Source organism: Papilio polytes, unplaced genomic scaffold (genome assembly GCF_000836215.1).
Source record: "Papilio polytes unplaced genomic scaffold, Ppol_1.0 DF822733.1, whole genome shotgun sequence".
Lineage (NCBI taxonomy): Eukaryota > Metazoa > Arthropoda > Insecta > Lepidoptera > Papilionidae > Papilio > Papilio polytes.
Window position 1 is genome coordinate 2,246,331 of NW_013526471.1, and position 16,610 is coordinate 2,262,940.

The following is a 16,610-nucleotide window of genomic DNA, read 5'->3' on the forward strand; positions in this document are numbered from 1 at the left end:
GACTTTTCCCCATTCAAATAATATACAAAAGTTACTTCGTTTTCGTAATTTTTAATGGCATTTGTGGAACTAGGTCTCAGGTTTTCTTATAATTTTCTAGACTGGGGTTTTGTTCCAAGCTTAATTAAGAAATATTCTTCCAGTAAATTACTGATTTTTCAATCTTAAGATAATTAGAGTATAGAATTTTTAAACACAAAAATTATAAATTTTCTAATCAACCTGTTTGAAGAAATTCTCAAATCTCATAATAAATGAAATAAATAATTCTTTCGTACAATTTCCAAGTATGAATCTAAGCTAAATTCATACAATTTAAGTTTGAGTTAAGTTAGAGGCTATATTGCAGTTTCTCTCTTATGACTTTAGAAGGAACTAGTTTTGCAAGGCTTTCCCATTATCCGGACGGAGCGTACAATTTATGAAGGCCGGGATATTGGGAGAGAATTTAACTAAAACTATCAACAGTTTTAAAATCGTTTAATAAGAGAAGCAAAATAGAGAAAAGTAAAATATTGTTAATGGAAAATATATTTTTTTTACGTTTTGAACTAATTGTTGATAACCGTATTAAGCAAACCCTTAGTGTCGATGTCATACTTAATCTACATAAAGGAAGGCCTTTAGTGGCTTTTGAATAATAAAGTGTGGTATTGGTCTTGTGTCAAGTAGCTAAATTTAATTTAAAATTAATGTCTACTTCAAAACATTTTCACATCAAATTTAGTGAACACTAATACAAGTCAAATATTCTATGTTATATCAAAATGAAGATATATTAAAAAAATATTTTAACGCAAAACAATTTACGATCGGAATATATTACCTAAGTTCAATTCAAGGGGAACGTGCAAATGCCGGAATAACTCTATTTGGAATACGTCGACGTTACCCCGCGCCGGCGGCAACGCGGCATAACACGTCGAAATCATATTAACTTGCAATATTCCGCGCCGTGTAAATTTAACAAGCAGTCTGAGCCGACAACGTTTAGCATATACGCTGCGTTTCGTAGACTACAAATAAAATGTTTTAAATCATATACAGGAAATACAATTTCTATAAATGTCGCTGTAAGTTGTTTGGATAGTCTTGGCTAAAGAAAAATGATGAAATATTACTAAACTATAAAAAAATAGTTTCAAACAACACATTAGTTATGACAGTTGTAGTAAAACCAAGACATCTTATTAGGAAATGTTTTATAGCTCTTATAAACTCATAACATTAAACATATCTTATGAGCAGGTGCTCACCTTTGACTAAAATATCGTACTACAGTTGTGCGATTGTCGATTGTTTCGCAGCCAATTCATCTGTTTAGTTGCATAACTAAAAATCGAGTAGTGTGTACACCGCCTTATAAGCTCATAGAAGTAAAAGCGAGACTAAACAATTGTGCGATGGTTTAGTCAAAGGTGTGCCCGCGCTCTTAGTAATCAAGCGTATTGTAAGTAAGTTGTATATTTAAGCAAGTACTTTAATATACAGGATTCTTAACGGACGTATCAACGGCTATGTGAAGGTAGGCCTCGAAATTGGGCAACATACTTTGCGCTAAACTATAGGTATTGTGGTCTTTAACTCCATAAAATCCGTACGTTAAGAATCATCCTGTATATATTTTTCTAGTTTGATTTCTGTTATAAATACTAAACAAACACTATCATATATCATAACAGACCATACTGTACATCTGAGTATTAGTAATTGCTTCGACGTGTAATTTTCCGGTAATCTGTCACCAGGGAGCTAATGGGATTTATGGTCTCGTCCGCGGCCCGCGGCTATGACACCGCACCGCACCACATTGAATTACCCTCGTAATCGTCGACACGTCGCCCAACTCTCCCCACTTCCTCTCACACCCGCATGCCCATGTCTCCCCTCTAGCCTGAGGCTGTGTCAAATGGAAAATGTTATCTCAAAACTTCACTAACATTGCTAGGTATGTATGTTTGCAATATGCGTTAGAGTAAATAATAATTTCATAGGTAAATTTATAGCTACAATCTGTATTCACTGTAATAAGGAGTGACCGCTGCCCATAGAAATCCATAAATGCTTTGCCTACTTCGACAGAGTAAAGGACGCACAGAAAGAGGATATTTCTATGTGACCCTTCTCTGGCAAATTAATTTTTCTTTCATATTCTTTCCTTTATGAAGGTATGATAGACTGATCCTTTTAAAAATAATCATTTTTTTTAATCAACAGCTTTCACCCGCGACTCCGTTACGTGGAATTAACAAAATAATAGCCTACGTGTTCTTCTAAAATCTACGTCTATGCCAAATTTAATCGAAATTCGTTCATCAGTTTAGGCTAAAAAGTCTATAAAGCGTCCATTCATCTAAGCTTTATAATTTATAATATTAGTAAGATTAAGATCTCAATAGTAGACAAAAACACATAGGATTTAAAAATTAAACAAAGTTTTATGGGTCACAAAAGTTTATTATAAAATCTAATACAAGTACTTAATTCCTATCACCATTCAAAGTAATCGATGTGTGCACAAGAGTTGATATTACCGCAATGCTTTCTGTCAGTCAACGTGGGACAGTTACGACCGTCTCCGCGCTTCTCTCGAATAACTCGTCGTGTTCGGAACTGGTCCCCAAAGCCGCATGTAGCCGAGCAAGGAGTCCAGCTACCCCATTCTGATACCAGGCAATCATCAGCTGAACCATGTAAAATAAAATAGGAATGAAAGATATTTAATCTTAACAAAAATCTTTTTGCATTTACATCGATCAAGAATCATGTTCGTAAGTAAATAAGTTTTAGAGCGATTGTCGAATGTTTCGTAGCCAATGCAACTGTTTAGTTGCACAACTAAAAATCAAGTAGTGTGAGCACCTCAACAAAAGCTCATAGGAATTAAAGAGCGACTTAGCAGTTGTGCGATTGTCTCGTCAAAGGTATGCGCCCGCTCTAAATAATTCCTTGTGTATTATTAACTGATTGTAGCTGCTGATATGCTTTCTTTTATGTTGGTTAGTTATACTTACGTTGAACTCTATTAACAGCGTGATGTAGTCGTGATCTGAAGTGCCTGGGTAGTCGCTTGCCAAGTCCGAGTCGATTGCCGTTTGCAACCGCGAGTACAACATCGTCCATATTCTTTAGGTCACTATCGAACTCTTCGTCCATTTTTATAGTTCTGTTTTAAACAAATACAAGTTGTTTTATTTTAAGTGGATGTTATACTTTTTTTTGTTCTATAGAAGTATACTACTAACTATATAGCTATAGCTAGAAAAAAATTTACTTTTTGGGACTTTGATAAGCATATTTCCAATTGCAATATCGCATGTCCCGTAAATAAATCAAAATGTTTTGCATATTCACAAAAACACGCACGTTGTTTTGATTAAATATTGACAGTGTAGTGGTTCGCTTTTGTTTTTTTATACTCCCTGATGCAAAACACCGAAATGGATATTATTAAAATTTTTGTCCAAAAATAATTCCTTGATATTGGTTTTTATAAAATGAAATGATGCAACTGATAACTTTGTGGTCAAATTTCGGTTAAAATGGCTTGAATACTTTAGTGTGCCTACGCCCCGGTGTTCGGTGAAACGAAGGAGACAGTGGGGTTTTAGTTGGTAGGCTCCCGTTTATCGGGAGAGAGCCCAACATAACCTCCGCGCCTTTCCCCTCTTAGGGCGTGGTGGTATGCAATAACGCATTACCCACTTAAAAAAAATCCTGTACACCAATTGTTTATCGAAAAGAGAGAAAGTTTTGTTTTATCTTGGTCATGCGTTGGCTTTTTTTAAATCCTATTATTTGAATTGTTTTAACAGAAGGATGTGGATGGTTACGAAGGTAGAGGAAGACCGAAGAAAGTATGGATGGATTGTGTGAAAGAGGATATGCTTAAGAAGGGAGTGGATTCAGATATGACGGCTGATAGAAATGTTTGGAAGAGTAGCACTTACTGTGCCGACCCTACGTAGGGATAAGGGTGAGTTGATGATGATATGACCTGTTTTAAAAGCGGGTTTTCTAAATTACTTACGTGGAGGGAGCATTAGTGATAACCTCGACTTTGTTATCTGGCAAATTAGGTCTTGGAGTACCAAAAGGTTCCTCTTCTAATTCAACTAATTGATTAAAATTATTCCTTGTTGTTAGTTCTTGATTTAATTCAGTTGTCTGATAATTCTTCAATGATTTCCTTTTCGGTAAACCTTTTAATTTATCTTTCAAATGCAGATTATTCAATAACTCCTTTCTTGCTAAATCATTAACTTCTTTAGATGAATATTCTTTTACCTGGAAATTTAAACAAATTTAGTATTTCGGCAAGTTTAAAATCATGTATGTCATTTACGGTATTTTCTTGAAATTCTTGCTTAAACGAATTCAAGTGAAGTATTAGAGCGAGCGAATACCTTTTACTAAATTATCGCACAACTGTTTTGCGAATGTCGATTGTTTCGCAGCCAATTCAATTGCTTGGTTGCACAACTAAAAATCGAGTAGTGTGCGTACCATAAGCACATAGGAATCAAAGCGAGATTAAACAGTTTAGTCGAAGGTATGCGCTCTTAACAATTTGTACCTTTGTAAATTCAACTTTAGCTATGGGTGGTAATTCCTTTTTATTTGGATAATAAAAACCAGAAGCTGGATGATTAGGTTGTCGTGGTTTATGTTTCGATACGGCTTCTGGTGGTGAATTCTCCCAACGAGGAGCTGTGAAAGTGAGACCGCTGGCTGCTCCTGCATCTAAAGGCTCCAGCTGTGAACATGAATATTTACAGCTTCATTTTTGAAATATGTTAGATGTGTAATGAAATACATTTTGATACCCACTTCCAGTACAATTTGGTCAACCCAGGATGAATCGACGCATAAATCCAGACTATCGACACCGATGAACCAATCCGGTGATGGTATGATTTTACTGATCATAGATATCTGCGGACAAAATTTAGATAATTGAATTTAGGATTATATTACTTAGTATCTATGTAATTAAATCCATTTTGCACTAAACGTTACGTTACTTGTTCTGTTAGATTTCCTTTGTTGCCTTTTCATTGTGAATAGTCTTTTAATTAGCAAATGAAAGTATGTAAAGCTTTAGATTTCACCCGCGACTACGTCCGCTTGGAATTAAAAAATAGTAAGCGTTTGTGTTCTTCCAGACTATACTCTACATTTGTACCAAATTTTAACGAAATCCGTTCAGCCGTTTTGGCTACAAACTTTAAGAAATATCCATCCATCTAAACTTTCGCATTTATAATATTAGTAAGATTGAAATAAATCTATCAATAGTAATTTACCTCGTTATGCTCAGTGTCAACAAATACCAAATTTTCTGTCTCCCCAGTTCCTCTTCCAAGTGCGGGAGTTGAAAACTGATCGTATACTCTTGGATCCTCTTCACCTTCTAGTATCAAAGTATCCAGTTTTCCATACTGAGCAAAGTTTCTAACTGAAGACCTCGCTACCTCTCCAACACGGAATAATATATAGGATTTGTTGTGAGACTGACCTGAAATGTAAATTAAATTGAGTTTTGTTAGTTACTCGTACGTCAATATTGCCATCCCTGTTTATTTACTTGACAAAATAGAGATGGGAACAGTGTTTGTATTCAATTCTCATGTCATTTGAAATTCTCGATTATATGGTACATATTTTTCAATGATAGATTGTTTTCATTTGTTTCGTTTGTTGTCTTCGTACTTCATGATCCACAACTTTTGCAATATTAATAAATATGCCTTTATACTAACCGTTTTGAATAAATCTCATTCAATTAATTATGAAGCGAGATATTTTATCGTGCGTTTTAAAAAAAATGAAAAAAACATCACTAACTATCATGTAAAAATATGATAACGTGGTCTCGACCTTTTTTATACTTTACTACAATGTTTCACAGACCATTGGATCCAGGTTCACTGGATCGAGAAATGCAAATGATCAGCCTCGAATCTTACTTGAGATTTCTATTAGAAATTCATATAAAGCAGTTGTACAATTTTAATATCACCTGATAAACTGAATCTACGTTGATTTTTAAAAGTAAATTTTAAAACATTCATTTATGTGGTACTAGCTTTTGCACGCGAATTCCGCCGAGAGATTTTAAATTAAAAAACTTAATTAGTGGTGTTTGTGTTCTTCCAGATTATTCTACATCTATGCAAAATTTCATAGAGATACGTTCAGTAGTTTAGGCTTCAAACTCTAACAAACATCCATCTATCCAAACTTTCGCATTTATAATATTAGTAAGGTTAGTAAGATTTTTAGCAAAAATATGAAGGTAATTTCTCAATATATCTTTTATTTCCTTATAATAAGAAGTAATTTGTGATAGTAAATGTATACACTTGACCTTTTCAGAAGGCGTTTCAGCGAAAACAAAGTAAGTCTTATCTGTACTTAAGTGACATTTCACGGTTTCACTTGCTCGAGATAAGCGCGTATTTATTCCACGTCCCTTAAAAGGCATTGATGTTATCAAACGATTCTTGTTGTTGAAGTTACGACTAATTGCTTACACTTTATTATTATTTAGACCTACTTAAATATTACAGAAAAACAAAGAAAAGGTAACTATATATGTTTTTTGTCATTCAATTATATTCCATGTTAAAATAATTATGGTAATTTTGATGCTGTTTTTACTAAAATGATTTAATTTTTCTATTTACGATTGTCACATCTGGTAGAATTAAACAGTGGTAGAGCCCGCTTTAACATCTTCAGACGAATGGGTCGGCCCGGTGCAATACCACGACCACAGAGAAAACAGGCGTGAAGTGGAAGCAATTCCGCGCTTCGTCTGATGAGTGCGGTGCCGGAGGCCCTACTTTAGTCCTTTTTCCTTCCCACCCTTTTTCGTATACGAAAAGGATGGGAAGGGAACGTGGATTTGACGGTACAGGGGGAAGTGTCCTCTTTATGTGCGTCTTCTCCTCCGCTGATCAAGGGTAGGCAACGCATCTGCAATTGCGGATGTCTATGGGTATCGGTCACTTCGCCTCATGGCGAATTCAGGTGGCCGCTTGCTCGTTTGCCACCTTATGATATAAAAAACAATAGCTATGCAAACCTAGCAGGGAGATCGCGTTCAAAAGCGTTAAGTTTATAAATATGCCATAAAAATTACTAACCAAACACCGGTGACCATTGTGCTTTTGGACGTTGTAACGGATAATCCTTTGGGAATGTCTCTTCACTCCACAACATTCGTACTGTCACTTTGTAAACTGCCATATCGACGTCACAAGCGTAACACGCGGTAAAAAAAATAAACATGGCCGCCATTTGTATTCGAGCCATGGTGTATGTCACACGTATTGATCTAGTGTTAATTTATTGGGTAATTTTTATTTTTGAATTAAACAATTTGTAACTTTCACCGGTAACGTCCGCGACGAACATGCGTATACTGAGTTCGAGAGATGACTTTTCTATTTTGAGATCTCTTCGCTGTCCGGACAGAAATAAACCTTTGGTGACGATTCTTGCATTTAGTGAGAAGTTTGGTTGTAATAAAATGATCGTACTTACAATGTTCTTAAATAATTAAAAAAAAACGACATTTAACGAATGTATCATTTCTCCTTTACTATTACTCTATCTCTATCGGATTTTTGTATGTAAAGAATGAACTCAAAAACTACTACACGGATTTTAAAAATTCTTTTACTATAAACTTTTTCTTCATCATACCCTGTACCCTGTTTGTATTTAACTTGTGATTACTGCCAATGCGCACTAAAATATTATTTTGTGGTTTACATGTGTCAAATTCTCAATTGCATATGTCAAAATTATATTGTGACAATGTTATTTTATTTTGTAATGGAGGAGGAGTTTGTTATATGTAATCTTACTAATCTTACTTCTTACCAATATTATAAATGCGAAAGTTTAGATGGATGGATGTTTCTTAGCGTTTGTAGCCTAAACGGCTGAACGGATCTCCATGAAATTTGTCACAGGTTTAGAGCATAGTCTGGAAGAACACATAGGCTACTTTTTATCCCGGGATAAGTAACGGTTCCCGTGGGATTCATTAATTTAGTTTTTCAATGTTTACATGATTATTCTGCAACGGTTCAACATATTTTAATGAAATTTGGCACAGTTAAAAAACAAAGTCTGGAATACACATGAGATAAGCTTCATCCCCGAGACATGTCCGGTTGCCGAGGGATACGTAGTTTTTTGTAATTTACATTGTTCGTATATTTTCTAATACCACGCGGACGAAGTCGCGGGCAACAGCTCGTACATTATAATAAAATGTATTAGTTAGTGCCATCTATCTTCAATGGCCACGGAAGATCAGCACATGTTCTGAGTGGCTTTAAATAAATAAATAAATAAATAAATAAATAACAAAGCTAGATATAAATAAAAAGCTATTGTGCGATATAGGCTATTTGTAAAAGATTATTAAATCATGCACTTATTAGGTTACAAATAATAAGTATTAAATAAATTTAGCAGACAAAGGCAACATCAAAGGTAAATAAGAACATAGGGGAACTGTTAGAAATGCATATCTCTGTTTAAGACGGCTTACGTTAAATCCGCAGTTTGCAAGGGGTGCGCGAAGCAACGCGTTATCTTCAGACAAGCTACCTACAGTTTTGCTCACTTTAATTACCCTTTGAAACATATAGCTTAGTTTTGGTGCGTTAAATTCAAACCATTATACTGCAAAGAGATTTTTAGATTAGACAAATATCTTACAGTCTTACCTACTTATTTTGCTAATGTTATAAATGCGAAAGTTTAGATGGATATATGGATGTTTGTTAGAGTTTGTAGCTTAAACAGCTGAACGGATCTGGATGAAATTTTGCATCGACGTAGAAGATACTCTGGAAGAACCCACAGGCCTCACTTTTGTTTCTTTTTAATTCCACGCGGACGTAGTCGCGGGTGACAGCTAGTTTGTCATAAAGTAGAACAATCAGTAAGAACACATAATAAGTTTTTTTTTTTTAATTTCCTAGATTTTACATTATAAAATTGTTTTATAATAGCGAAAATTGCTTAAACAATAGAAACGTTTGTAAGCATAAGTTTTCTAGTGCCTCTATAAATTTGGATAACTTGAACTTCACTCGAGGGAGCAGAAGTTACCAAAGTTGTCCTTAAAGTGGCATATCTGTTATTATTTATGACGTAAATTGTGAAATTTTGTGAGCAGAAAAAAATGGCTTAAAAACAATATTCTAATATTTTTATCACATAAAAAACAGATCAAAAATCAATAACAAACAACGTTGGTTTCCGAATTATATTAACACTAGCGGTTGCGCTAAAAAAATCTATCCATAATTAAGTCTATTCTATTTCTTGTTTATTGCTCCATAATTAAGTCTACTTGACTTAAATATAAATAAGCTTTTTAACAGTAAATTAATTTTTAAAATCAGTGCAGACGTTACTAAGTTTTTTATTACAAATAAAAAAAACATTCCTCTTTAGTATAGATACTAACTTTGAACACAAGTTATCTCAGCTCGTAAACTGTTACAATTTCAGAATGTAATACGCGACTAGAGCTCTGTTATCAACTACTTTTCGAACCTAATACATCAAGTGGCATCGTTATAACTTCTCCAGAACATACTTATATTGAAAGACTACAACTTAAGTGATATATTTCATGTATTTCTTACAACGTATGTGACCTGTAAATGTGTTTTTGTTACATAATTTTAAAATAATTTTAAATAATATTACTTCTTACTAATATTATAAATACGAAAGTTTAGATGGATGGATCCGTATAGAAGGATGGGTAAAAAGGGAACTTTTGCAGACCATCAAGATGAGAAAAGTATCGTATCTCGGCCACGTGCTCAGGCATGACAGATATGATCTCCTCCAACTCATCTTGATGGGAAAAGTTTCCGGAAAAAGGAGTGTTGGTCGTCGTAAGAAATCGTGGTTACGCAACATCCGAAAGTGGACAGGAATTGCGAGTGCCGCCCAACTGTTTCGCCTCGCAAGAGACAAGGTCAAATTTGGAGAACTGACCGCCAACCTTTGCTAGTCGGAGAGGCACTTTAAGAAGAAGATGGATGGATGGTTGGATGATGGATGGATGTTAGAGTTTGTAGCCTAAACGGCTGAACGGATCTTGATGAAATTTCGCGTAGATGTAGAGCATAGTCTGGAAGAACACATAGGCTTCTCACTTTTTTTTAATTCCACGCGGACGGAGTCGCGGGCGAAAGCTAGTATAGAATATTATAAAGAGGAAGGATCTGTATTTTTGTATGTATTGAAAAAACTCAAAAACTACTGGGTCGATTTCAAATTCTTTCATTTATAAATAGCTATGTTGTCGCTATATTTTTTATTATAATCGTTTTGAATTTCACGCGGACGATAGGAGGAGTCGCGGGCAATAGCAAGTATAGTTATAGTTATAGTATAGTTATATGTAGATTTTAGTCCTATGCCCTTCCCTTTTTTTCTGCTCAGGAAATAATGGAAAATGGAGTACGGGTTTAAAGGAATGACATATGAAGGACAAATAACCCCTCTCTGTGCGTCCCTTTGTCTGTAAGTTAAAGATAGGTAATGTATCTACAATTGCGGCTGTCCTTGGGCAGTGGTCACTTCGCTATTGACGAATTTAGGTGACTTGCTTCATCACCATAGTCCCCACTGAAGGGATCAAAGCTTACCTTAAGTTAGAGGTGAATAGGCCATAGTCAACCACGTTGACCCAATGCGGGTTCAATCTCTGATCGTTTACGTAACGCAATACAAATGTGAGAAATGTTTGTACATGAAGCTTGAATACTGAACTAAATTTCTCATTAACATATTCCCGACAGCGGTTATCCAGAGTTGTAATATTTGTTTATTAATATAGATAGTTTGAATTACAGAGGCGCTGTTTGAGGGTAAAATATCATATTTAAATTGATTTGATGAAGGTCGACTTAATAGTCGTATAATTGTAAAATTCCTGAACCATGTAATATAATATATTTGCTTATGTTATGTTACGTGGGATTTTGAATAAAGAAAAAAAACTGCAAGGATAACAATTACTACCGGATAAGAGAAATTGTCATCAAAAGCTAAAAGAAAAAAGTAACATAATACGGCCAAATATTGAAACTTTTAATATGTAAATTATAACGCCACGCCTTAACTTTATTCATTTACATTTCGACATCTGATGAAGCAAGTTTGAGATTCGTTTCAGAGTACGGCCGTGAGTAAAGTAACAAGCAAGAAACTAAGAAATCCATTGAAATAAATAAAGCATTCGTATAATATTTTTACATTCGATATTTAAAAAAAAAACTTCTAAAAGCATTTATTAAAGTACATATATGGAGGTTTAATTAGAAAGCGTACCGTTTAAGTAGTACTTAATTCAAATTAAGCATACTCAAAGCTCACCCTCGTCATCGCACAATCGTAAATCAAATAAGGAATGCTATCAAATTCCCCTGCGTCCATTATTCAAACTATTCAACCATAAACACTTAGGGGTCCTACCAAAATATTACCTACCCTAAGAATTCCTAAAAGCGGGTGCACACCTTCGACTAGATTATCTCACAACCCATAGCTAACAGTGGTAGAGCCCGCTTTAACATCTTTGCACGAATGGACCGGCTCGCCCGGTATATCACAACCACACAGAAAACAGGCGTGAAGTGGAAACAATTCTGCGTTTCGTCTGATGAGTGTGGTGCCGGAGGCCTAATTTTAGTCCCTTTTCCTTCCCTCCCTTTTCTTAAGAGGAAAGATTGGAAGTGGATTTGACGGTAGAGGAGAAGCATAGGAAGGGGAAATCTCCTCTTTATGTGCCTCTCCTCCTCCGTCAATTAAGCGTAGGCAACGCATCTGTAATGGCGGATGTTTATGGGCAGCGGTCGCTTTCCATTTCGGTGGATTTAGGCGGCCGCTTGCTCGTTTGCCACCTTATTATTATAAAAAAAAATAACCCCACTGTTGTGTGATTGTCGATTATTTCACAGCAAATTCAAATGTTTATCTGCACAACTAAAAATCGAGTAGTGTGCGCCACCTCCATATTAGTTAATAGAATTCAAAGCGCGATTAAAAACTTTTGCGATAGTTTAGACAAGGGTGTGCCCTATGTTATGCTATTTCACACGAAGGCAAGACAGAGCAGTAAATTATACAGTACTGCAATTAATTAAAGCGTAAACACACACTTCTTTGTTGCCTAAGATGTCAGCAATTACAGCATATTTTTAAATAATACTTTTTTTAATAAAAATTCCTACACTTACGTCACGCTTTAGGCTATATATTTTCACGCCATTAAACTTATGTGGGAAAGAGACTATAAGTTGCTGCTAACATCAAGGAAGCAAGGTTGCTATGCTTTGTCATCATGTCATGTCATTTTGACATTTGCAATTGACAATTTGACACATGTAAACAAAAAAATAAAATGTTCATAATTTTTTGCGGATGTAGTCGCACGGGAACAGCTAGTTAATATTACAAAGAGGAAAGATCTTTGTATTTTTGTATGTATAGAAATGATTTATAAATTACTCGGCCGATTTTAAAATTTCTTTCGCCATTAAAATGCTACGTTATCAGTGAATAACAAAGACTATATTCATCAATTACACGCGGACGAAGTCGCTTGTAACAGCTAGTAAGTCATAATATTAGATATAGTGTTTACATAAGTTAAGTAAATATTATTATTTGAATGGAACATCGAATAAAATGTTTCCGAGAAGTTTGGAAACTCTTTTGAAGGCATATATTTTCTCGAAACAAATTTCTCATTTCCTTTGTCAGCTATATTTTTTTCTAGAAACTCGTTTTCGATTTGTTTTTGTGATGCTTCGAGAGGCTGAAGTTATTCCGAAAACACTATTACTTTTTCTTAGGCGCAAACAAAAAATTTGTCAATTTCTTACAAGAAAATGTTACTTTGTCTATTGATGTTTTATTTCGCTTTACGTCGAAAATAAACATTTGTATAAAGAGACTATTTATAAATTACTAGCTGTTGCTCCCGACTTCGTCCGCGTGAAATTGAAAACATAACAAAAAAGATAGCTGTTGTAACTCATAGACAAATTATCTTTCCAACTATGAAAGAATTTTATACAAAAATACAAATCTTTCTGCTATAGTATTAGTGTAGATTTATTAGAAAAAATATCTAAACATTTTCTCTTCGTCTTCTCTTTCCACTTAATTAAGTTAGTTATGTAATTAATTCTGCACATAACCACAAACATGTTGCTTAACGTTATAAGCTTGTTTATTGAATTTAAGCAAAAAAGAAAAAAAATGTCAAAATGGTTTATGATAAGCTTAATTCCTTAATTTACTTAATATATACTTAGAATGTAGATTATAGAATTTGTATTACTTTAAGTTCTTCAAATTAAACGAAATGTAAACCTTTAACTGTTAATTAAATTAGTACTCGCAAATGTTATGTACGCCAGTATTTACATATATATATAAGAAACGATACTGTCAACTCACTCATTGTAAGTGTATAATATATGTCGCAGGAAGCTATAAATTGATTGTTGATTTATGTGTAACAAACGTTATTGTCTTACGTTTTAATATTGTTTAAGATAATGTTATTAATTGAATTCCTTTTTTCTCGAAAGTAAAAACTCGATGTCATTTGTATTTATTTCTTTTTAAAATTACAAGTACGTCAACTTGCATACGACCAATGAGAGCAGAGCAAGCGCCTCGAGTGGCCCTTATTAGGTCGAACGGGGTCGAGGCGCAATACAATCTTGCGTTCTGTCGGCGGCGTTTGTAGTGACATGTTGTGGTGCGTGTTGGCAAAGTGGCGAGTCGATTGAGGAGAGTAGTATAGTAGAAGTAAGAACGGTGCCACGAACCCGCTGCTCGGTCGGTGTTGTTGATTTGCTATTTGATAAGTGTAGATTCCGAAATATATTGTGTTAATCCGTGTCTCTAGTGTTTTAATGCTCGCACTTCACCCAAATGACGCCCACGAAACCAAGATCCGGTAGCAATGATGTCGGGGAGAAAGACCCAACTCCGACATATATATGTTGTGGTTGTACTTAAATAAGTAAATAAGCATTTCTTTTTAGTATAGGTTTAACATGTAAATTCAATCACATTCTGTTTCATTACGACACTGATTTATATTTGCAAACGATGCCGTATTGCCAATCAACTCTTATTAATAATGTATATGAATTTGTTTTCTGCTCAAATTACATATAAATAAACCAATATCCACTTATAAAGTTGTACCGGTATTACGTACGGTATACATAAATTGTATTTATATCTATACTAATATTATAAAGTCTAAACATATATTTTTGTATTTACAGAAAAAAAATCAGAAACTACTGGGCGGATGTCAAAAATTCCTACATCATTAAAAAGCTAAGTTATCAGTCAGTATAGGCTAAATTTTTAAAATTTCACGCGGACGAAATCGCGAGCAACAGCTTGTATATCACAAAACAAAACTGTAACTAGTCACTATAACATGAAACTAGTGTGTTATGACGTCACATTTGTGGTTGCTGTATTCAGGTTTATCTGCCTACAGATTTTTAATTTTAACAGAACAGACTATACAGAAGGTAATATGCAGTTAACGTAATGAACTTACTAGCTTCTACTAGCTATATCGATCGCGCGAAATTAAAAAAAAAATAGCAAATGGCTATATCAAGACATTGCTTTACATGTATGTACTCTATGTACGTAGTAACATATCATTCCATCAAAACGTTACGCTTTATAACTGTGTATATACGTTTATAGGAACTGCATGATTCAAAGAATCAGTGCAGTGCCGGTACGGAATCGGGTCAATCTCGGCTTTGAAGTGCAAACTAAAAGCATTGCACTGTTTCTACTCGAGCCTGGCTTAACCCTTACCATTATTAACTCTATCTTATTTTAAAACAATCGTAGTAAATGTAAAATTTCTGAACAGAAGCATGAATTATTCTTATATTAAAAATCTTATAAACAAGTGGTCATTCTAAATGTAGTCCAAATATGAAATCAAAATAAATAGAAAAGAATGTTTACTGTTACTAAAGAAATAAAATACATAACAGTTAAATCTTACTAATATTATAAAAGCAAAGGTTTAGACGGACGGATGGGTAGAGTTTGTAGCCAAAACTGATGATCGGATCTTGGTGTAAATTGGTATAGACGTAAAGGATAGTCTGGTAGAACACATAGGCTACTTACTGTTTTTTATTCCACGCGGGCGAAGTCGCAGGTAGAAGCTAGTAAATTATCAAAATAATTATAATGAAATACAAGACCACTAGACATGCTTCGAGAAGATTCGAATTTCAACTCAATAAATCGTTATAAAATTTATTCTTTTCTCCACTCCATTTAAAAGCATTTAGAAACGTTTTCCAAGAAATCCTTCGTGAGAAGTGCTATTAGAGTTATTTTATATTCACGACTTTTATTAGAATTCGTATAGTCAAAAAGAGCATTTGTTATTCATAATTCGATAATTTTATTAACCACTAGTTAAAGTCTGCTTAGTAATGCAACGAGGTGAGTTTAATGTCGGTGTTATATTTCTCGTTCACTCGCATTGAATGCAACAGTTTATAAATGAAAAAAATGCATAAACGTTATAGAAACATAGACGATATTAATATATGTTACTAGACTACGTCCGCGTGGAATTTAAAAAAAAAAAACAAAATTGTTTAGCCTATTTGTTCTACAAGACTGTCTACATCTATACAAAAATTTCATCGAAGTCGGTTCAGTCGTTTAAGCTACAAACTCTAACAGACATCCATCTAAACTTTCGCATTTATAATATTAGTATGAAGTATGCTTATGTTTTGGTAAAATGAAGCATAAATAAATACAAATAATGAGTAAGGTAAGGCAAAATAATTGGCAACCCTCGGCGTTTCAGCAATCCCCTATCGTATGACTGTTTCGGACAGTAGCTTGGGGATACAGAAAGTAATTAATTGTAATTAAAAGTTTTAATTTTAGATTCGTATTAGAAAATAAGAGCTACAATTGTGGAAAAGTCTTTTCTATGTATTAGATTGCTAATTTCGTCATCCTTCCATCAATCCGGTATGGTCTAGTGGCTAGGATACCTGGCTCTCACCCAGGAGGCTCGGGTTCGATTCCCGGTACCGGAATACTTTTTTTTTCTTTTTCTAATAAAGTAATATTTTATAGATTTTCAGACAAAGAAACTATTTTGTAAACCTGTCGTAAAACATATCTGTTATTTGTTCTTATACATGTTTTTGCAATGAAAACTCTAAGTCATGTTTCCTTTTATATTCTCGAACTTCATTTGTTTCGAGACAGTAAAACAAAAGCGGCATCTGCTCGCAGAAGTTCCTCGCCGCTATAAATCTGTACAAGTTACTTCACTCGGGGGAGCACCCGTTACTAAAGTTATCCGCAAAGCGGTGAACTATTGTTATAATTTGTCTGATATAACAATAAAATTACAATCTTGCGTTCTGTCGGCAACGCGTAGAAGTTAATCTTCAAGAAGTTGGAGTTAAATTATAAGAGAATTAAAACAAGCACTTCGTTCATAACAGCGCACACCT

General features: G+C 34.4%; 1 protein-coding gene and 1 non-coding gene across 2 annotated transcripts; one reads left to right on the forward strand and one right to left on the reverse strand.

Moving 5' to 3' along the window:
- Window positions 1-2,450: 2,450 nt before the first annotated feature.
- Window positions 2,451-7,410, reverse strand: LOC106105716 (spondin-1-like). The gene is made up of 7 exons (XM_013286143.1): window positions 7,152-7,410; window positions 5,307-5,518; window positions 4,831-4,935; window positions 4,577-4,756; window positions 4,031-4,287; window positions 3,015-3,166; window positions 2,451-2,684 (listed from the first exon to the last, which is right to left on the reverse strand). The coding sequence occupies exons 1-7, from the start codon at window positions 7,318-7,320 to the stop codon at window positions 2,491-2,493; spliced, it is 1,269 nt and encodes a 422-aa protein (XP_013141597.1). The 5' UTR covers window positions 7,321-7,410; the 3' UTR covers window positions 2,451-2,490.
- An 8,702-nt stretch (window positions 7,411-16,112) lies between these two features.
- Window positions 16,113-16,184, forward strand: Trnae-cuc. Its single transcript has one exon. It is a non-coding gene; the product is annotated as a tRNA-Glu (tRNA).
- The last annotated feature ends 426 nt before the right edge of the window (window positions 16,185-16,610 follow it).

What these genes read in the sequence shown, in the direction of transcription:
- LOC106105716 (XM_013286143.1), bottom strand. Translation starts at nt 7,320, where the DNA reads ATGGCTCGAATACAAATGGCGGCCATGTTTATTTTTTTTACCGCGTGT. An exon ending in TTGACACTGAGCATAACGAG is followed by an intron (nt 4,936 to 5,306) that starts GTAAATTACTAT and finishes TTTTGTCCGCAG; the next exon opens with ATATCTATGATCAGTAAAAT. An exon ending in CTAAAGTTGAATTTACAAAG is followed by an intron (nt 4,288 to 4,576) that starts GTACAAATTGTT and finishes TTAAATTTCCAG; the next exon opens with GTAAAAGAATATTCATCTAA.